Genomic DNA, 23,318 nt, shown 5'->3' with positions numbered 1-23,318 from the left:
TCCTGTGCTGTGCACCTGTGTGAACATCTGTCTCTGTGTGTGTGAACATCTGTCTCTGTGCTGGCTCCCACGAGTGCTCATTACAACCAATAGAAAGTGCATGACTTTGTATCCAGTATTCACGGGAGATTTGTGTGTGTGAGTGTGTGTTTCTCTCAGTGATTGGGGACGAGGTTTGCAACAAAAAAGAAACACATGTTCCCAATAATGAGCGAAGAACCCACACAGTATTTTACAGCAGCAAATTATCCACCTGGTTTTGTACAGTTAAAGAGCGCAGTGTGTGTGTGTGTATACTGTGTCTGGTTTATGACACTTGTTGAGCAACATAAGTCATTACAGCAATGCTATATCCATACCTGGACTGAAAACTCTTGTTTCTTCTTCTAGGGAACTGAATGGAAACAACCTCACACGCATCAACAGAAATGACTTCTCTGGACTCAAATATCTTCGAGTTTTGTGAGTTCTGCATTTATACGTACTTCATATTTTGTATATACTAAATATGTGATAATCATCTTAAGAGCGGATGCTTCTTATCGCATGACTCCGGATGTTGTGCATTTTACAATAATGTCCCATTATTTAACATTAGTCAATGCATTAACAACGAGCAATACATTCATTAAACTATTCAGTAATCTTTTTAATGCTATTTAACTGATCATTGTGAGTTCACATTAGCTTTCACATTAGCTCATATACGACACATTTTTATAATATTTTGGTAATTATTGAAATGAATATGGTTTCATTGTTAGATCATGTGACATAATAATGTTAACAAATGTAAACTGACTGTAAAGTGTTGCAATTAAGTTTGTTTGTTGCAAAAGCATGTACTGTAATATAGATGTTTGCCAATTTTGAAGGAATAATCATCCTCAAAATCTCATAGGCCGACAAATATATATATATAAATATGTGCATTACAGCTTTCCAAGGGCAAACTCTTCACAGATATTACATGAAGGTCAAATATATAACTAACTCACATCAAGAATGCACCATGAAACTATTAAATATTTTGGCATTTATAAAAGCACGAAGTGAACTACTCACACATTGTTTGAAAAACAATCCCACAAATGGCACTTTAAATCAGCTCTGTGAAGACGATTTAAGCAGTTTATAGCCAGACTTTGAGGTTTCGGTTCAGTTCTGTGTACATTTGCTATAATTTGGGTGTAAATGTGCTGTAAATCTCCTCATGTTATAATGAATTACATTCTCTTCTGTCTTCATGCACTCAAACCTGTCCTCAGATCTCGCCTGCTGGCGCTTTAAAGGAATAGTTCACACAGAAATGTCCTGTTCATTTACTCACCCCGAGGCCATCTAAGATGTGTATGCCTTTCTTTCCCCGGCCAAAGAGAAATCACGCTTTTAGAGGGAAACATTCCTGGATTTTTCTCCATTCAATGCAAGTGCTCAACGTTGACCATTTCTGGTCCAGAATCTATATTTGGGCATCTTCCACACGACCCCAGCCGACGAATGCGGGAAATGCTGATTTGTGAGTGAACGATCCCTGTCAGTGATTGTGTGGTGTCTTGAACAGGCAGCTGATGGAGAACCAGATCGGAACGGTGGAGCGAGGAGCGTTCGATGACATGAGAGAGCTGGAGAGACTGTGAGTGTTCAACGCTAGTTCGCTGTGTGCTCTTTACTCTTTATGGTAACAATATTACACATGATATTTTTGAGTAGTTTCTAAGGCTTGATTTCTTTCATGGAATCTGAATAAATTACCTGAATAAATCATGTAAAAACCCTAAATTATTTAGTCTATGACACAAGGAATTTAATATTTTTATTTTAAGTTGACTCTTAAAAGTGTGTGAATTAGAGTGAATGGAAATAACCTGATTATATATTTGACTATATTCTATATGTTATTATGAAAAATAAAAAACTGTATGTTGTTAGCACAGATCAGAAACAAACTTTCACTGCACTAGCATTATAGCACAGTTATTGCTCAATGATCAGAGCAACACGCTTCAGAGTATTAATACATATATTTGTATGCAGTTATTCACAACATAAGCCCTACTCTTCTGCACAATGGTAACGATCAAAACTTCAGCTTAATAGAAACTCTTTCAAATATCAAACATAACTGAACATTAAACATTAACAGATGTTTCCATTTACTCGAAAAACACATAAAATTTACACTTAGAAAATTACACTTCATTTCAATATTTACTCTCCATTTCCTGTGATGTGCAAAGCATGCTGGGAACTAACAATGATGTTCCCTAAATAAAACCGCATAACTGAACTAATTCTCTTAAAATGAATTGGTGGCCTTTTCTCCTTAATGTTGTCAGTTTAATCTGTTCCTCAGTTCAAGCCTCAAAACTGCATGTTTCCTTAAAGAAATAGGAAAATCTCTTGGTTTTATTAGTGAGATCTTCTCAATATTTTCTATACAACACTAAACCACAATTTTCTTAATAAAATATACGCAATATTTTTAATTATCACCTTAATTTTTTTAATGAAAATTACAAGACCCATGATTCATTTTTTACTCTCATTCAAGATGGAGAAATTTGAGTATTTGCATCACTGGATATTCTACATTTGGCTATGGGACCCACATTTCCCCAATGGGTATTAAGCTGCGACCCATTAGGAATTTGAACCAAGCTAATTTATTTCACAAAAGTGTTTGACACACACACACAGATAAGCACTGTCACACTTTCATTAAAGCTGCAGTGAGTGATTTCTGAGAAATGCTGTTGATAATCACTAAAACAAACACACCCTTGCCCAAGAGGACCACACCTCTATCTTGATAGCCCCGCCCCTAAGTCCACAAACACGTTATGCAAAACAGACCCCTCCCCCTAACGAGTGGACACGCCCCTTACTGCTGATTGGCTACAAGTGTGTTGTGCGTTTCTCAGAAATCACTCACTGCACCTTTAACATACACATACATAATAAGAGTCTCACTAACACTGATGAATAAACGCTATAAGGTAAGGCTATTGAACAGCACTGCCAAACTAGTTTTTGTTAATACTAGGGGTGTAACGAGACCCTCATGTCACGATTCGATACATATCACGATACTGAACTCACGATACGATATTATTGTGATACTCCAAGACATATGATAAAAGGTTAACAAAAAATTTACTACTGATTTAAATTAAATTAAATTTGATATTACATTGTGTGTGTAAATAAATAGACTTGGACTTAGTTCTGGAAACCCAACGCACAGGACAATAGAGACACCAGAATAACAATATTCATGATTCTGAAGATGAAAATACTGAATTATTGTAGACGAATATACTTTCACTCTGTCACTCACTAGATATATTTAAAATAATATTGGACACTTTTTACTGGTAACATCAGACATTTGTCATTATCAGGACACACTAATATTCCCCCATTGCATTATTATACATTATATTCAACATTATATATATAGCAGATTAATGTAGTACTGACACTAAAACTCTCACACAGTAATTTTTATTTTGGGTGAACTATCCATGATACATATTGTTGCATTTTTGTATTGCGATATATTGTGACTCGATATATTGTGACTCGATATATTGTTACACCCCTAGTTATACAGTAAGTTGGTATGATCCACCACAGTCATCGATCACACATAGAGACCTGGTGGTGTTTTGGGTCAAGGTTATGGAGTATGAAGTGTTAAAGAAACGTATGAACAGAATGAACATCATAATCTTCCCGACTAACACAAGATTCTTCCCGTCAGCTCTAGATGTGTTGTCTACTTATTTACTAGGATCATTGTTTAGCATTAGGCAGAGATTCCCAGGTTTCCTCACGATATTTCAGTAAGTTTTCTGTCTAGTTTAAAGCATCTTATTCTCCAGTTGTAACTGATGTCAAGTGTTCTAGTGAATCATCAGTTTGCTGATGAGTATTCCCACAGTGTGTGAACGTGTGTGTGTTTCTCGTTTCCTCTCAGACGTCTGAACAGAAACCAGCTCCACCAGCTTCCAGAGCTCCTGTTCCAGAAGAACGCGGCTCTGTCCCGACTGTAAGTCCCGCTTCTGCTGCTTTCTGGCTTGATCTTCATGGAATTGCATGAATATGATGCTTTTGGAAAATCACACAATGAGTCCACATTCACATTTAAGCATTTGGAAAATAAAATGTTTTAGCCAGTTATTGTCCTGTGAGAATCCAGCGGATCAATTCCTGCGGTGTCGGCTGACAGATTTACAAACGTGTTCCCGGACTTCTGACATTGGGATTGTATTGTGAGTGATTTTGGTGGAAGGAGGAATGATTTCTCTGTCATCATGTTAGATTGGATTTAAGCCTAAAGTTGGATTTGCTTCTTTCTCAGTGCTGTTGTATTGTTATGAATGAATATTCTGAATTACTGCTGAGTTTATTGATCATCATCTATGATCATCATTGCCAAACTGCTTGAAATATTCTTTATGACGATGACACAAAAGGCTTCACTTTATGGATCCAGTTCACTGAATACACGTGTGTGCCGATCAAGGGGAATGATTATATGTTTTTCATTTTTTCGTAACTAATATTTGTCTGGGCTGAGGCTTTAGATCACCAAAATTAGATATTTAATGTTGAATGTCTGATCTTTCCAGAAATATCTGTACACTATAAAAGTGGAAAATCATGGTCAATTAAACAATGCTGAAATAAAAGACCAAACATCTACTTACTATTCTGAATTTCTAACAACTTTCTGGAAATGATGTAATTTGATGCAGTTTTACTACGATTACGCAGTGAGTTGGATTAATAGAAGATAAAAGAAATAAAAGTTCCTCTCATCAAGGCTGTATTTATTTGATCAGAAATACAGTAAAAACACGATTTAAGTTGCAATGTAAATCAGCTGTTTTCTATGTGAATATACAGTAAAGTGTAATTTATTCCTGTGATCAAAGCTGAATGTTCAGCATCATTACTCCAGTCTTCAGTGTCACATGATCCTTCAGAAATCACTCTAATATGATGATTTGATGATCAAGAAACTTTTATGATTATTATCAGTTATTATTAAACACTGCTTCATGTCAACCGTGATACAGTTTGTTTCAAGATTCTTTGATGAATAGAAAAGTTCTAGAATTCTAGAATCTTTTGTAACATACATTTCTTTACTGTCACTTTTAGTACATTTTTGACCCCAGACTCCAAACTGTTGAATTATATATTTTACAATAATCTGTATGACAAATGGCGAGACGTGTGACAAAGATGATCAAAGACGATCCATTCAGTGCGTGAGACTTAAATTATGTCTTCATAATACAACAAATATGTTAAAACATCAAGGGAAACTTGATTCCTCGTATCAGAATGTGATTCCGCTTTAAAATGCGCATTAGTTGACTGTTGCCGTGTTTCATGTGCCAAATGTTGAGGTTTGTGTGGGACTTTTTCAGCTGTTTTAGTCTTCATGCCATTCATTTAGGCGATAAGCGTTTTGCTTTATGTGCGCTTCGAGAAAACCTCTATCTTTTATCTTTTATTCTTTTTATTTTTATGTAAAGCACTTTGGTTGTTTTTAGCAGCGCTATATAAACAATCAAACAAGAACAAAACATGAGATAAAGCATGTAAAAGTTTAAAACCATGTAAGTAAAGGGAATAATATGCTTAATCTAAATGAGCAGATTTAAAGCCATTTACATCAACTTTTAGGTTTAGTGTATGAACCTTTTACATCAGTTTGAGAATCCAATGGGCCCTATCTCGCACTCAGCGCAATTGACTTTGCACAGCGACGCATGTTTCATTCCTATTTTGCACCCGACGCACAGCGGACTTTTCCCTCCACAGACGCACGTCGGTAAATTAGGGAATGAACTTGCGCTCCCGGGGGCGGTTCAGCGCAAAGAGGAGGCGTGTTCCGGCGCAAACGTTCCCTGGTGCTATTTTGCAGTTCCAGAAAACAATTCCGCCACAGACCAGGAGAAACCTCGTCTAAAGTCAGTGGTACATTATTCAGATGCTATTTTAAGGGCGCATGCTTGGCCATAATGTAGCGTGTGCACAACGCACATACACTTTGCTTCTCTACTCTACACAGATGCAGCAGTTTCCATTTTTGCAAATCATACATTATTACAAGGAAAAATATTCCACACGAGGGAAATCATTGTTGTGTCCATGAAGATGTGAGAAAATAGGCATACATGTAGCTTACACATTTACCCAAATTATCATACGCTTGTTTAACCGAAGCTAATCTGGGTGTGTTTCTCCATCCCCAATGTCACTTCTCTGTGTTTTACGGCCCTGACGAGAACGTCGGTCTCCTCGGCTGTGAACCGCGTCTGGCAAATCCGCCGTTATAATAGCAATCCGCCATGGAACAAGCGCGCCTGCTCTTAAAGGGAATTTGAGATGACGCTCTGATTGGTTTATTTCACGTTACGCCCAAACCACACCTATGAGTAATGAAGCGACTTCAGACCAACACATTTTAGATTAGCGTCGGGCGCAAGAGTCATTTATCCCGCCGGTATAATATCAACAGCGCCGAGATCCGCCCACAAAGTTACTTGTGTTTCGCGTTTGATACTCGCGTTTCAGATCGTTAAAATAGGGCCCAGAGTCTGTAATAGCGTTGAGTTCATCGATGCGTGTCGTTTGCTGTATAGTCACTGTTTATGAGAGCCCTTTTGCATATATTTTTTTGATCAAAATCGGTTTCTGGCAGATCCTGGTTCCGATCATCATCTCTGTTCCTGTTTCCAGCCGTTCAAGGTGGATCTTTATGTTGTGGGTGTTTTTGAATGATTTACGCCACAGAGACTCCACAAGCCCATCTGAGGGAAGCCAGAGACATTTTTAAAAACATGCTGAAATATTCAGAACGAGTGGGACGTGGAAATGAACAACAGGGAGAGAGAGAGATGAAAAGAGGACAAACACAGACAGAATTCTCCATGTATGTACAAGCGGTTCTATATTTCGCTGTCATCCATTATTCATGTAGGCAGGAGAAGCTGTGTGAAATATTCACAATGAAGAGCCGTCAGCCGAGTGACGTCTCAGTGTTTCAGAGAAGGAGAAACCGCTCTTTCTCATAACAACCTGTCCCGTTAAACACCTACCTCTAGAAATGATGGATTGATATGACATGCGGAAGTCATTACACCATTATCTGGAGGAAACAAGTAAGCGATTGAGAATTGTAGACGTCTTTATTCAGCGAGAGACTGCTCCATTTCCTACAAGCCTGAGAACTGGATCATTCTGAACTGATATTAATATTATATTTTGGAGTTTGAATTAAAAACAAACTTAAATACATAATAAAAGCTTTAGATTATATAAAGGTTTTTGTGAATCTATTTAAATTATTCATTACATAGATTCACTTGCATTAATATAGTCAAGATATTTTCTTTCAGCTGCCTTTCCAAAAACATTTGTGGCAACAGTGATGTTTTTTCTGTCTTGTAAATGTGTTTAAAGAGGATCTATTATATCCAAAGTCTTGCTGTTGTTTCAGGCTCTACTAGAACAGGTTTTCCTGCTTGAATGTTGATTATTCTCCTCATATTCTCCATTGTTGCGGCTCCTCTCTTCCCAGTCTGTCAGTAACGCTCTGTTTACTTCCTGTCTCTATGAAGCCCCTCCTCCTGAAAAGCACACTGTGCTCTGATTGGTCGGCTGGAGCAGTGTGTTGTGATTGGTCAAGTGTGTTTGGGAAATGTCCCGCCCCTTACCATAACCGCCAGTTTAACACACTACTAACTAACTCAACCAGGCCCCGCCCCTTTATTCTGCGCATGAATTATTATAATCAGGAATATTGTGGCGTGTTCGTTCCCGGAAGAAACTCAAGAATGGAGGCGTTTCAGGAGTTCAGGAACACTGACACTGATACAAAGGAGAACTCATGACAATTGCTACTGTGTATTAATAAAGCATTTGTGAATCTAGAACAGAACAGAAATAAGTTTCCTCACTGCAGTCATTAAGTTCACAGTCTTGTACCTTTGCATTTTAGTCTGATTTTCACATTTTCTAAATTTGTAATGTTGTGATTCTCCTCGTAGCTGGTTGGATTGATTCATGGCTTAAAATGAACACTTTTTTAAAAATACCAATGAGAAAAATGAATCAAAAAAATCACAAACGACGCTGATAAAGTAGGCAGGCACTAAAGCACACTATTGTTTCTAAATTCAGGGCAAATTGTTTTTTACATTTTGGTAGAATCTCCTCCTAATCCACTGGTTGACGATCACACGTTGATCTGATTGGTTACAAGGTAGTTTGTGACGTCAGAAACACCAGCGATTTCAAAGCGTGTTTTTGAGACTGTCTTTGGTTCACTGCAGTTTTAAGGAGAAAATACTCAGCAATGGAGTCGACTTATGAATTTACACATGCTTTGTCTTAAAGCACATTAAAAACACCACATAGACACATAAACAACATTAAAAGCTGGATTTAGTCACAAACTCTGGAACAAACCCTGAGCTGACAGAGCATTCTTGAGTCAGTCCTCAAGATAGCAGAGAAAATGACACCGTAACATGAAAAGCAAGGTGTTTGTGGACGGTGTAATGAACGGTTGTCGCATGTTCTGATGGCGTATCTCTGCAGTGTGAGTCTCGGGTTTCAGTGCGTGTGTGAGTCCAGGTAAACCCTGCAGAGACACACACATCTCGTGGAATAACCGTGCCCTTGTTCTTGGCCCAGTTACACTGGAAAGCAGTGGCTTGACTCAGAGGCTGAGGAACGCATGCTATTCTCCCAAACAGACCAAATGTGTTTGGTCCAAATGTTGTGATGTAAGATCGTGAAGCGCTCACATCCCCTGCGGCTCGGAGATGATGAACGTGTTCGCAGAGGTTAGATCGTGTGCTATTCATACTCAGAAACTGTTCATGTAGAGCTGGAATGAATCCAGGGGAAAGTTTCCACGGGCGACTCGCTTTCAGAAATCTCTAAAGGTAAAAGATACTTGAGAGACGATTGAGTCTGCCTTCTTGGCTGAGACTTTATGGCAGAAATTATGGCAAGATTCCAATTATAAAAATCATTCCTTCCGAGCGGCACAAAACACATCTCTGTTTTACACATTAGCATGTAGATCTGCACTGATTGCAAACAGTGTGTGTGTGGTTTATCCAATGGGAATGGGATAGAAGGGTTTGTTGTGGTGAAAATCCAGCTTTTAATGTAGTTTATGTGTCTATGTGGTGTTTTTAATATGCTTTAAGACAAACCATGTGTAAATTCATAAGTCGACTCCATTGCTGAGTATTTCCTCCTTAAAACTGCAGTGAACCAAAGACAGTCTCAAAAACACGCTTTGAAATCGCTGGTGTTTCTGACGTCACAAACTACCTTGTAACCAATCAGATCAACGTGTGATCGTCAACCAGTGGATCTCTGAGCTGAGTGAGTGGAGGCGGGGCTCATTTGCATATTCATAGAACCGCGCATACTAAATGAGGCAAAGGTGTCGAGTTACATTCAAGATATTTTAAGACATGAAGACATTCTTTTTTCAAGGAGAAAGCTTAAATATGTCATTTTGGTGATCAAAGATGTTTTAAGGGATAGAATTATTGACTACAGGGGGACTTTAACAACTCTATTAACTTTTTCCCCACAATTGACAAGATTTTCTGTCATTTATGACAATGCTTCTCGGCATCTATGAGTTTTTCCGGCTTTTGAAGAGGAAACGACTGTGAAGCTTTGGGGGTCTCGAATCTCCATCTACTACATCATCGTTCTGAATCCCATCCGGACGAAGCGTGATTTTTATCAGCTTTTTGTTCGAAATGAATGCGATATTTGCATTTGCTGATGTAGATTGACTATGAGAAGTAAGAACTGTCTGACTTGACAGCTCTTTTGGCCGCCGACTCTCGTCTACGTTTATGGCGTGTTGTTTGGCATCTCAAACGAACCAAGAGCGTCACCAAACATATAAGCAACACGGTTCCCGGAAATCTTTTTTCTACTTGTTCGTTCCTGGGACTTTGTGGAAGGCGTATTCCCATTTGAAATAAAGTGTAAACTGTATGTTTTATGAAGGACAGTCTCTGCATTGCCTGAAACTGTCCTTCCTTCATCCTCTCCTCCTCAAACCAACCCCTAAAACACACTCATGTTTATTTCACTATATTAGAGAAGACATTTCATATTTTTCTTTTGTTTTTCTACCAGATTATTAGTATTTTTTATTTCCTAACCTGACCTCTAAACATAACCCTCACAGAAACCTGTGCAAAACACTAGTTTTAAATAGAAACACAATTCGGCCGGATTTACAGATAGTGAGGTCCTAATATATTTTAAAATATATTAGATTTTAAATATTTTATTTTAAAATATTAATAATATTAATAATATTTTAAAATATATTGGATTTTAAAATCTGTACACACACACACACACACACACACACACACACACACATATTGAATACTTGGCCTTATTTATTGTTGTTTGTTAGGGTATTTGGATATTTACATTACACTGATTTTGTTGATGATCTTCTGACATTCACTGAGCCAAATGGACTTAATTTCAGTTTATTGTGCCTTTATGCATTGATCTACTTTTCTGTTAAAGAGTTTAGTTCATGTCCATAGGTGGACCATTGAAATAAACTGTTGGCAGATATTAAGCAGATCTACTAATACTCTAATGACTTTTAGTTGTCATGTAGTTGCAAAGTTACTTATAGTGAGTGGAATGTCTAAAGTCGACTATCTAAATAAAGTCTTATCCCTAAATGTCCATCAATTCCACCATTTGGCTTAGAGAATGTCAGAAAAAAATATGTTTATATCAACTAAAGTAGTCCAGAGTAAATATTCAATTAACATGACAAACAAATACATAGATATTGGCCAAGATTTCATACGAAGGTGTCAAATAGTTTCCTTCTGCACTATTTAGGGTCCAGCTGACATATGCATGAACTGTGTTAACATGCCTTTTCTAGATCAGCTTCTGTACAGACAATAACAGAAGGCTGAGACCCGGCTGAGATCCGGCTGAGACCTGGCTGAGGTCCGGCTGAGACCCGGCTGAGGTCCGGCTGAGACCCGGCTGAGATCCGGCTGAGACCTGGCTGAGGTCCGGCTGAGATCCGACTGAGAGATCCGACTGAGACTCGGCTGAGACCCGGCTGAGACCCGGCTGAGGTCCGGCTGAGACCCGGCTGAGATCCGGCTGAGACCTGGCTGAGGTCCGGCTGAGATCCGACTGAGAGATCCGACTGAGACTCGGCTGAGACCCGGCTGAGGTCCGGCTGAGACCCGGCTGAGGTCCGGCTGAGACCCGGCAGAGACTAGTGCACACTTGATGAGATGTTGCAGTTGTTGTTTGTGTTTGTCATAAGACTACACTTTAGGCAAGAGCCTTCAGGCCAAGTGTTGCTGCAGACAAACTTACAACATTTTACTCCTAATATTCACTCCATCAATCCAGTTAGATCTCGTTCTTTGCCATATTCAAGGGTCCCTCATTCCATGGGTTGAGGCCAGTTTTAGGCACCCAGGGATATTCATGAATAAGGAATGACTCCACCATTGCTTTTCAATGACATGTATGGTGAAAGATACAGAAGAGATAGTTAGTGGACTTTTTACTGTGCAATTGTTGCTGCTTGAATTTGTTGGTCTCGTTTGGTTCTTTTGGAAGTTAGTGTTGAAATTTCCCAGAAATTTAAAAAGAATAAAGGATTGCTTGTCTTGCTGTGTCCATCACACCTGTGTCCGCTTTATCAACGGGTTAGTTTGCATAGATGACTCTCTGATTTGGTGTCCGAACAGTCGTACTCTGACTTCAGTTCAAAAACCTTCTTTCAGTCGATGTACAATGTGTATTAGATCATACACTTTTAACTCATTAGACAGATGTTTTTGAAGATCAACTTGACTAAATTTGACTTTGTAAAGTTAGTTGACTTGAAGTTGCAAAGTAATGAGAGATAGTTGACATGAAGTTGCAAAGTTACCTATAATTAATAGAATATGTAATGTGGACTATTGAAATAAAGTGTATTTTAGTGTTAATACACTAGTAGTGTTATTTCAGCTACATTAATTGTGTATTTTTGTGTAATTAGAGCTTGTGCACAGACAGTTTATCTTATTGGTTTAGACAGATTTAAGGGAGCAAAGGATGCAAGAAGTGGAAAAGCTTCTCGAGAAGAACACGATGAATTCAGTATTATATATTGTCCATAATGTGCATAAATGTCTTTGGCTTCACAACAAATGTGTTTTACAAACAAGACAAACATAAAATCATGACAGTTAATATAAAAGATGCACAGGTATAAGCCACTTAAGCCATGTTTACAGTTTTAAAAAGGTGAAACAAATGTAATCTTTGCTTTAATACTAACTTTATTGGAAGGCAGTTCAGACATCTATTTAAAAAAATTTTTTAAATGTTTACCTGAGATTCTTACAGATGATTTGTCAAATGTTACTTGCAGAAAAGCAGTTTAATTACAGGTGTAAACTCTTCATGGCTTTTTAAAAACAGAAACTGTAGGACTTTTCCAAATGAAAGAAGTGGAGCTGTTCATGAAGGACTCGACAAACTCATTATGGGTGGTGAAATATAGCATGTCCATCAATGTTTTTGTATTTTCATATTTATAAAAAAATATTTTAGATTAAATTTGTTTATTTATGAACAAGGGAAAGTTCTGAAAACGGAATTCGGAATGTTCAGTTCAGTGTCCAGTTTATTAAGTTTTAAAAGGTTCTGTTCTGCAAACGTTATGGGAACGTTACTTTTGAATGTTCTCTCAACGTTCCGAAACAAGTAACATTTAAAAAAACACGTTTAACTTAAACATTTCAGGAAAAAAGTTCCATGAACGATGTACAAATAATGTTTTTGTGCTAACATTTTGAGAATATTATTAAAGCCCAGATAACTTTGAACAAACATTTATGTAATGTAACTGAAATACGCTTCTTCATAACTTTAAGAGAATCTAAACAGAAAGTTCTGAAAATGTTCCTTGTTAGCTGGAAAGTCATTTGAAGTGGATCAAAACCTTTCATCAAAGTTATACATGAATTTTAAACAATGCCCGTTCTTTATAGGACAACTTTGATGAACTTTTTTGACCCACTTCAAATGTTGACTACTGTATATTTCATGCCAACTACTCAGTTTATATATGCTTCATGCTTTTAGAAAGAAACAAGGATTTGAAATGAAAGTTGCTAAGACAGTGTGCTGTTAGAAAACTGAAATAGCATAAATAACAAGTACTATTCTTTAAGAAAAGGTTGTGAAGTAATTGTTGAGCCGCGGACTATACAGAAATGAAGACGTTTAGAGGAGAATCCAGGGTTAGATGAGCAAGAGCCTTCTCTTCTGCTTGTGTTTCTGAGTCACTCTTGTGTGAGTGAAAGACACTGGCCGTTCCTCGCGCCGTGGGCTTTCCCAGGCTGCCATTGTTCTCGGTCTCCAAGTGATAGGCCTCGCAATGTCACCAAGGAGATCGCGGACCTGCATGTTTGATTTTGGGTCAGGCGTGATAAAGAATGGCACAATGAGGCCTGGCATGTCCTGAAACTCCTCCGCCATTTAGGAGCCCATTCTTCCCCCTCTCGCGTCCTTCAAGGCCCTCATTATGAAGACTAGCAAAGAGCGGCAGACGTGTAGAAGACAGCTTCGACCAGCACATGCGATTAGTGTCACTGAAGAAGTCGGACGGAGGATCTGTGTGATTGTGCTCTCTTTCCAACATGATTGGGTAAAACTTTACAATAAGGTTTTATTAGTTAAAGGAGTAGTTCACTTCAGAATTAAAATTTCCTGATGATTTACTCCCCCACACGTTATTGAAGATGTTCATGTCTTTCTTTCTTCAGTCGAAAAGAAATGAAGGTTTTTAAGGAAAACATTCCAGGATGTTTCTCCATATAGTGTCTTCAATGGGGTCCAACAGGTCGAAGGTCCAGATGTGAGTTTCAGTGCAGCTTCAAAGTCTCGACACGATCCAGCCGAGAGATAGATGTTTGTGGTTAAAAAGTATATACTGTTTATTTTGTTCTAAAATGTCCGCTGGTTTGTCTAGATAAGACTCTTATCTCTCGACTGGATCGTGTCCCGTTGGACCCTATTGAAGTCCTGGAATGTTTTCCTTAAAAACCTTCATTTCTTTTCGTCTAAAGAGAGAAAGACATGAACATCTTCGATAATGTGGGGGAGAGTAAATTATCTGGAAATTTTAATTCTGAAGTAAATTAATCCTTTAAAATGCTTAGTCCTCAAACCAGATTATTTATGAAATCACTTTATGATATACGTCGTCAGCGATGATGCCCATCATTGTAATTCTGTTGTGTGCATCCATTAGGTTTCCGACCAAAGCAGCTCAAACACTCAAGGCTGAAGACTAACAGAGCCTTTATAGTCATGCTTTGGCCTCGGTTCAACATCTCGAGGCCTCACAGCTTCCAGAAACACTGCAAGTAATGAAGGATCTGGTTTGAGAAACGTCATTGTAAAACTCTGTGCAGTGTTAGTTCTGATGACCTTTACGATGTAACTGTCATATAAATCCCTGTTTCGGATCTCAGCCTTCTGGTTCTGTCTGTATATGGAGATACAGAAGCAGAAGTTCATGCATATGTCAGCTGGACCCTAAATAGCACAGAAGGAAACTATTTGACACATACATGTGACTGTATTAAATCATGGCCAATATTTATGTATTTGTTTAAAAATCTGACATTCTCTGAGCCAAATGAATGTATATTTAGACACTTTATTTCGATAGTCCACTTTAGACATTCTACTAACTATAAGTATCTTTGCTACATGTCAACTAGCCGTCATTACAGCATTACTAACATTACTTTTCTTAATATCTGCTAACTCTTTATTTTGATGATCCACCAACACTTTCTACAGACTATAAGTAAGCGCATAACCCCATTAGATTAGTAGACCTATCATGTGGCACTGCAGAGAAGCTATTGTTTTAATTGGGTGTTTTTTACCAACACATTTTTATTCTCTGAAATAGTGAAATAATGGCCTTTTATTGATCAAAATGCATCAGTGTGATTTAAGAAGTGTCCATTTGTCTCTGAGAAACAGTGTTTATTGATGCACATAATGGACTTACGGTCTTGGTCATTTACTGACACTTTAGCATGCAACTTTAATTACAGTGCTTTGGGGAAAAGTGCTATTTTTGTGTAACATTGTGTTTGGGAAATCAATCCTTTGTTACTCCATGACACACCCACAAACAAACATAGAGAATCACCGCCTTTATGTGCGATTCTTGCATGTGTTGAGAAGATATTTTAATGTTTCAGTGGTTAGAAGGGAGCCTATTTATCCCTGATGTTGAGAGAGACATTTCTTTCCCCCTAAAAATGTTAGTTAATTTTATGGCATTGGACTAAAACTTACTGACTTTGCTGACTTTACTGAATCCCACAAAATTTGGATAATTTTTGTACTTTTTGGGGATCCGCATCGGGAAAAGTATATTTTGTTTTCAATGAGAGTGATCATTGTGCTAAAAAATATAGTTTCTAACATTTAGAGATACTGTACCTGCTCTCAACTCCTGAGCCAAACAAATAAACGTTCAGATATGCATACAAGAGGTTTGTTGGGGAAACATTGTTTAACAGGCTTCATAATTCATTTATTTAAAAAAAACCCTGTAAAACATCATTGAAGATTTGAATAATAAAATGCTTTAAAAAGGGACAAAAGAAGAAACACACAGAGGAATCAAGAAAAGAGATCAGGAAGTGGCTTTGAACAATCATGATGTTTTGTTCTTGTTAAAATCTTCTTTAACTCTAATTTCTTTTTTAATTCTAATGCGTGATCTCTCCCTTATGTAAGCTTGTTTCCGCCACAGACTAAAACATAAGGTAATTGCGACTTTTTGTCTCGCGTGACAAAAATTATGTGATATAAAGTCAGAATTGCGTGTTATAAAGTCAGAATTGTGAGATATAAACTCGCAATTGCGAGAAGTAAGAATTGCGAGTTTATTTCTTGCAATTGTGAGTTTATATCACACAATTCTGACTTTATATCTCAAATTCTGAGCTTCCAGCTTCCATACTTCTGTGACATCTGTGTAGAATACACTGGTCTGTGAACGCCTGCTTCATTGACTTTGGATTTGCTACAGAAACGCTTGATGCAGAGGAACATCCTGCCATCAAAGTATTACATTCGAGGCGTTTTAGATTCTCCACTCTATTATGTTCAGAAAATATGCCCCTCGACTCTGAGTGTCTCCCTGTGAAATGAAGCTGTTCTACAGATGTTACGTATGTGCACAAACCAGGTCAGTTTTATGACATAGACATTCATTTTCTGTTGCTCTTTGGTCTGGCTTATTATCCTGAAGTCTGTTCACTTCACCTGGTCTGTCACATGTTTCATTTTGTGTAATCTGTGTATATCTTTACATCTCTCAGAGTAAAAACAATGGCGGTCCTAGGACAGAACCTTGAGGGATACCACACATGACACTTGTTTGCCCAAATAGTTTAAATGTCTGTTTGTTAATAAACATCAGTCTAGATCAAAGATGCTTGTATGGATTTAAGGATTATGTTTATTCCTGCAGCCAGTGTTCATTTCTGTGTCAGTTTCATTCAGCCTAACCCTAACCCTGTGCCCAATGTTTAAACTGATAGGTTTAACTCCTTTGACCTTAAAGTCAAAGCTGTTAAAGTCATTATAGATTCACAGCTTGTTAGAACAAATGGCTTGAATGGAAAGTAACTATATTACATGAACTGCTGAACAATAAATATTAGATCGACTATGATCTGCTAAATATTACACATATGAAAGGTGGGAGATTTCTGTCGTATGAACTGATCCTCTCACACATAACTTCATCAACATTTCACAACGTTCTTAATGTTTAGGCAAAAACAAATATTAATATGTATCCAAAAATAGGTTGCAGCTTTTATACAGTCATGGTTTGAGAAATAAAGTGATATGATTTTGTGAACTGATTGCATCTTATTTTGGTAAAGAAACGCATATTTAGTCACAAAAAGGCAATTTATACTTTTCCTATGTGCTGTTTAGGAGCTTTCTGAGGTTTATTACTACACTAACATGAACAAATAAACTAAAAATGGATATTTTTGAATTTGATGTCACTAACCTGGCTATCTTGAGCAAATTCAAAAGCAGATTAGAAATTACCAGATTGAGAAATTTACTTTCAATGGGCGGACAAAAATGATGAGAGAATAATGAAAATATATTTATTTGTGATCTGAAGATAAACGAAAGTCTTGTGAGTTTGGAAGGGCATGAGGGTGAGTAAGTGATGACAGAATTTATATTTATGAGTGAAATATCCCTTGAAGTATTCTTCCCAACACATCATTGATTCTGCAAAGAGAAGTGGAGTCACGGTGGCGATGTGCTTTCTGGAGTTTCTGTCGCTTGAGAGGCGGATGAAGCTTCTGTTAATAAATAAACTGTGTTTGGAAACGAGAGCAGCTCTCTGAAGGTTTGCTTTGAGACTGGCTAATCTAGGGCTGCTGAAGAAGCGACAGAACCAGAGGTGATTTCACACCAATAGTATTGATCTCTTATTTATGGAAGCTTGTTTCTGCCACGGAATAAAAAGTAAAATGGTAATTGCAACTTTATATCTCTGAGATATAATACGTTTATAAGATATAAATCAGTCTTTATAACTCGCAATTTTCTGATTTTTCTCAGACTTATAAAGTCGTAATTGCAAGAATTGTGAGAAGAAAGTCTGAATTGCGAGATATAAACTCACAACTGTAAGAAAAAGTCAGAATCGTGAGATTACAACTCATTGTAAGAAAAAAATAAGAATTGCGAGATGCAAATTCAAAATTGTGAGAAAAAAGTCAGAATTGCGAGGAATAAACTCCCAATTGCGAGACCAAAAGTCCCAATTGTGATAAACTCACAATTGAAAGAAGAAAGTCAGAATTGCGAGAAAAAAGTCAATAGCGACAAACTCGGAATTGCAAGAAAAAAAAAGTCAGAATTGCGAGAGAAAAGTCAGAAATGTGAGAAAATTGTCCGATTTTTTCAATTCCGTGGCAGAAACAAGCCTTCATACTTATTTCCCCTGCCACTGTTTATGTTTCTCATGTTTTCTTTTTATGTGTTCGAATCACAAAAGCAAATACTGCGATAAGAAATAACAAAAGTAGGCAACCAAATAGAGAACATGCATCTCATGTGCAAAACAAGTATTAAAAACGTCTGTGTGCATCATCACTCGTTTAGCAGTGCGTTCGGTAATGGCCATTTTGCTGCAGTTTCCCCTCTGCAAACATGAGTGATTCTGCCCTACTTCTGAAGTGTTAGAGAGAGGACAAGGACATGAGTTTGCTAGTCCTAATGTTCCACTTCTCTGAAAGTCTTGCAGACTTAACCTTGATCAAACCGCCAACATGCTCGAGTGATATTAATTACACAGAAAGGAAAGTCTTCAAATATTTAGAGACTCTGTTTGGAGCATTAAGGCTGAGGAATCCCAGCGAGACACAACAGCCAGATGACCAAAGAGAATGGTGAATGTTGCTGTCACGGTCGGGCTGATCCGCAGTAAACGGGCTACATTACAGTCCAAACGGAGACGGGCAGAGCCTTGATGGTGTAGAAGATCATGTGACTGACGATATCCAGACACTCAGATTTGTCCTGGAAGCAGAGCTCATATGAGCAGATTGCATTATCATTGACTTTGGATGTAATTGCACGGCCGTTTTTCAGTGCTTGAATGCTGTTATTTCTGCTTTTCCACTAATGGCACCTATTATTATCTGAGCTCTACTTCAGACACCATCAGACTCTCACTGGATTGGACCACTTTCACCACAAAACAGCCTAATTCATATTCAGAAAGACCATCCGCAGTTCAAAGCATACGGGAAACAAAGAGTCAGTGAAGTGTGTGATGGTGCATTTACCTGTATGCTTGTATATGTTCGAGTGCAAGATTGTGTGAATTAACGGGAGACGGACAAACACATTCTCAAATGTCACCACGTCTACCCTCCGATTATTCAGTTTTCCCCATCCCATGCTGCTCACTAGCCCGTTGCCTTCTCGCCCTTTCATTCGCCTTTGCAAACATTGAAAGCTAAAGAGGAAAAAGGCAAATCCATGTGTAAATATTAGCCAAGCGACACAAAGGCATTCCTGAGCGGCTCCCTGACTCATCCTTAACCCTTCTCAACATCGTTCTCAGAGGGATGCGTGTGAAGCACGGTTACCTTATTTAAACCTTGTCCATCACACCAGCTAAAAACATTTGGACTATTCTAAGTGTTCGTACTTCTGAAAAGCAGATTCACTACTTCTAAATGCAACCCTAGCTCATTGGAAAAACTAGCCTGTTACACTGCGTATCGCACGATTTGCGATGCTTTCAAAGTGCAACGTGTGTTTTACCCGAAACAGATGAACATGAATCTGGCAATGTTTTATTACATCAGACATTCAGTTCAGTTCAGACATTAAATATCCAGTGAGTGGTGCTAAAAGGTATTGTATTGTGTTTGAAAACACTGTTAGCGTTAACAAAAGTAAATGTGACATACAAACACATTTGCTGAGGCAACCATGGCATTTTAAAGCTTCTTTGAGCTTGTGTTTCATGGGACTCGTACACAAGAGTGATGCTGTGCCACGTTTACTATGTTTAAAAAAGACAAGTAAATGGAGCTGATCATGTGATGCAAACATCAAATGTTTACAAATCATGCACTATGTGGCGAGCAGGGCGAGGCCGAGAGCCTTGAGAGCGCGATTGCCAATGAACAGAGTTGGGTACCAAGTCGGTACTGAAATTTTAAAAATGTGATGCTTTGAGCGCTATTGAGCGGAATCATAAACACCTCTGATTGGCCGTTATGCTCACGCGCTCATCGGATGTGTCTGTGATTGTGTTTGGGATTTTTAAGGACTAAAACAAACGACTGGTAGGGACTACAACGAGCTACTTCCCGGGTTGGTGACATCACGAAAACTAAAATTTTCTTTAGAGAAGAGGAAGAGTGTTGTCGCTGTTTTTTATACCCCGGAAAAAGTTTGTCCTAAGGCTGACACACTTAAAGAGGTTCAAATGTATTTTTAACACTGTTCCTGAAGATTGAACATTACAGTATTGATGTAGTGTTTGCTGGAGCTTTTGTAAGACTGTTCACCGCCCCTTAGGAAAACGATCCACGATTTTGTGATCGATTACTGTTTGTATTACCATAGTTTCCCAACAGATACTAATAAATGGTGGATAACATTGTATCTATAAGAAAATAAATGTAAAAATATATACCACTCTGAAACGTCCTGTGAAATCTGTGCTTGAAATCTGTTCAGCACGATCCTCTTGTTCGTTAACATTGTCAGGGTCTGAACTGGGCTCAAAATAGTTTGAAATTGACGCCATTGTTAATTTTTACATCTGAGTAGAACTGGTCGGTTATGAAGGGACGTGACTTTTCCTGTCAATCACAACACACTGGGCGAGCTAACCAATCACAACACATTTCGTATTCCAGAAGGAGGGGCTTCATCTAAACCAATGCTTTAAACCAGACTGGGGAGAGAGGAGCTGTGACAATGGAGAATATGTGAAAAATTATGTGCTTTTTGAACAATCAATCCTGAAAACATTCTTCTACACCCAAAAAACAGAATCAAGACTTTGTAAAAGGGCGTAATAGGACCCCATTAAAGTGTGTCTGAACGTTCCCCACCTCCTCCTTCCCTGAACAACTAACCTTGTTACACACTAAGTGTTTTGAGGTCATAATATAGTATTGTACAAAGCAAGAGCATGAATAAGCAATGCTTAAGAAATAAGCATTTATTAATCTATCATTTTCCCAGTTTGCATGGAAAGAAATAAAATTGTTGGTGTTTTACTGCCTCTAGTGTTTATTTCAGCTGGAAACCGCATTGATTTGTATGTACTGGTACGTTTTTGGAGTAGAGATGTGTTGTCCTAACTTCTGACGGAAGGTTTTAGTGCTGCAGATGATCTTCCAGTGGTTGTACTCTTGGGAAAGGTGGACCGTGACACATTTACACAGCAGTTTTCCAATAACTCCGGAGAGAAATGTGCTCCCATTGTCCCGCAGACGCGTAGCCCGTCCTCTTTATTTAGCCGGTCACCCTTGGCCCGGGGTGTAAATGCCGTTCCCATCGGCTGTCGGGCTGGAGATGGATGGGTCAGATGTGTTTGCCTGAGGAAGTCCTGAGGTGCAGGGGTCAGTGTGTGTGTGTGTGTGTGTGTGACGGCGGGGGGGCAGATGATGGCCACGCTTTATTGAGAGCTTTTCACACACCAGCACTGAAGGTTGTAAATGCCTGAAGGAAACAAAGATAACCCGACGCCCATCCCCGATGGCAGGCTCTCGCTGAGATTGGGTTGTATTGATTGTGTTGTGAGGCTTTCTCTGCTGACGCTGGTGCTTTGAATAGAAATGTATCTCTATATAGAACTCTATCTTCACTCAGTGAGGTCTATACAGAGCTCTAGGGTTCTTGAGTCGCGGTTAAAGAACCCTTAATGCCAAAAAGCTTCTATGTAAAGAGAAATGTCTTTGATGCATAATAGGTTTTATTTTTATTTGTTATACTGATAAAGTGTTTATGAGCTGTTTCATTCATAAGAGTTAATTAAATAATTTAAACTAAATTAATGAAATAACCCTAAATCCATGAAATGATCCCATGATGGGAAGATGCCCTTATATAAAAATTATAAAATATATAGTGTTATTTTAGTTTTTAGTTTAATTTTATAGTTTTAATAATATTTTGAATGAGCCTTTGGATATAGATATATTTAGTTTTCATTTTCATTTTAGTTTAATTTTGAAGTACTTTCATTTTGTGCTTTTCAATTTGTCAATTTTTTTTATTTTTTATTTTTATATTGCTATTTATGTTTAATTCATTTGTATTTAAGTTTTCAGTTTTTAAAGATAATAACCCTCAATGTAATTTTAGGTTTATTAAAGTTTTTTAGTAGTATTTTGAATTAGCTTTTATTTTTGTATTTTTAATTTTCATGATATTTTACTTTCATTTTTTTTTTTTTTTATGTGCTTTTCTCATTTTATTAGTTTCTTTTTTTATATATATATAATAATGCTATTTAGATGTATTTTAATTTCATTTTTAGCTAACAGTTCAGTGTTGTTTTAGTTTTTATTATTATAATTATTATTATAGTTTTATTAATATTTTTAATTACCATTTATTCTTTTTTAGTTTTCATGTCAAATTTACTTTCATTTTTTAGTATTTTTTTAGTTCATATGCTTTTCTTTTTATTAGTTTTTAGTTTTTATAATATTGCTATTTAGGTTTATTTTTTTATTTTTTTTTATTTCCAGTTAATAATTTTAGTGCAATCCTACTTTACATTTTTCAAGTAATATTATATTTTACTTTATTTATTTTATTTTATTTTATCTTTATTTCAATTATCAGAAATGTCTTTAATAGTTTTAGTTAACGATAATAACTCTGATATTAAATGTCTTTATACATTTTCACATATAGGGAGGATGAGGTCTGTGGGAGTTTGGAAGTATGAAAGCATTAGCATTGCTAAAAAAAAAGTGATTATGAGAGACTCTCACATACTGACTCCTGTCTGTTCCTGCTCCATTGTTCCTGAACACACACACACACACACACACACACACACACACACACACACACACACACACACACACACACTCAGTTCCAGCTGGGTACCTTGGTCTCCTAGCAACCTTCACCTCAGTAATTTGACTGGCGGCACCTACGGTGAGGAATCATTGATTCACAAAGCCTCGGGACATTTATATTACACCCGCAGAAACGGGCGCAGAGACGAGACCTTTAGATTTCTGTGGGCCATGAATAAATCGCTGCTGTATTTCAGGCCGACATCACATTATTTGCTTGGCTGTGTGTCAACATGAGCGAAAGACACTGAACGCCACATAATACTGATGTTTGTTAGCGGCTGAAACAATACAGTCATGATTTGATACAGGATTCCATGATCATTTAAACAAAGCCAAAATAGGGTTAAATGGCTTTTTTTAAATATTACTGCATTACTTCTAGGACACATGATAAACATTTAATAAAAAGTGCTGTTTGTTAAAATACAAAATGTGGTGTTAGATTATGAATCCCCATGAACAAACATTCATGATCCTGTATTTTATTTTGAATACATTAATAAACATGGAAGCTCAAATGTATGACCTTCTCGGTTTCTCATATTTGATGCT

The 23,318-nt window shown here is 37.5% G+C and overlaps 1 protein-coding gene across 2 annotated transcripts in view; it reads left to right on the top strand.

The window, feature by feature from the left end:
• The window catches only part of slit1a (slit homolog 1a), a 101,898-nt gene that overhangs the window by 11,276 nt on the left and 67,304 nt on the right, over nucleotides 1-23,318 (top strand). For both annotated transcript variants that reach the window (XM_084093304.1, XM_084093303.1), the window contains exons 2-4: nucleotides 391-462; nucleotides 1,565-1,636; nucleotides 3,983-4,054. In XM_084093304.1, coding sequence (XP_083949430.1) covers nucleotides 391-462; nucleotides 1,565-1,636; nucleotides 3,983-4,054 — 216 coding nt within the window. The remainder of the gene's footprint in view (nucleotides 1-390; nucleotides 463-1,564; nucleotides 1,637-3,982; nucleotides 4,055-23,318) is intronic.

The sequence above is a fragment of the Abramis brama genome, assembly GCF_963993115.1.
Source record: "Abramis brama genome assembly, chromosome: 19".
Classification (NCBI taxonomy): domain Eukaryota; kingdom Metazoa; phylum Chordata; class Actinopteri; order Cypriniformes; family Leuciscidae; genus Abramis; species Abramis brama.
Note: the sequence above shows the minus strand (reverse complement) of the source record. Positions and strands in the feature narration are given on the sequence as shown.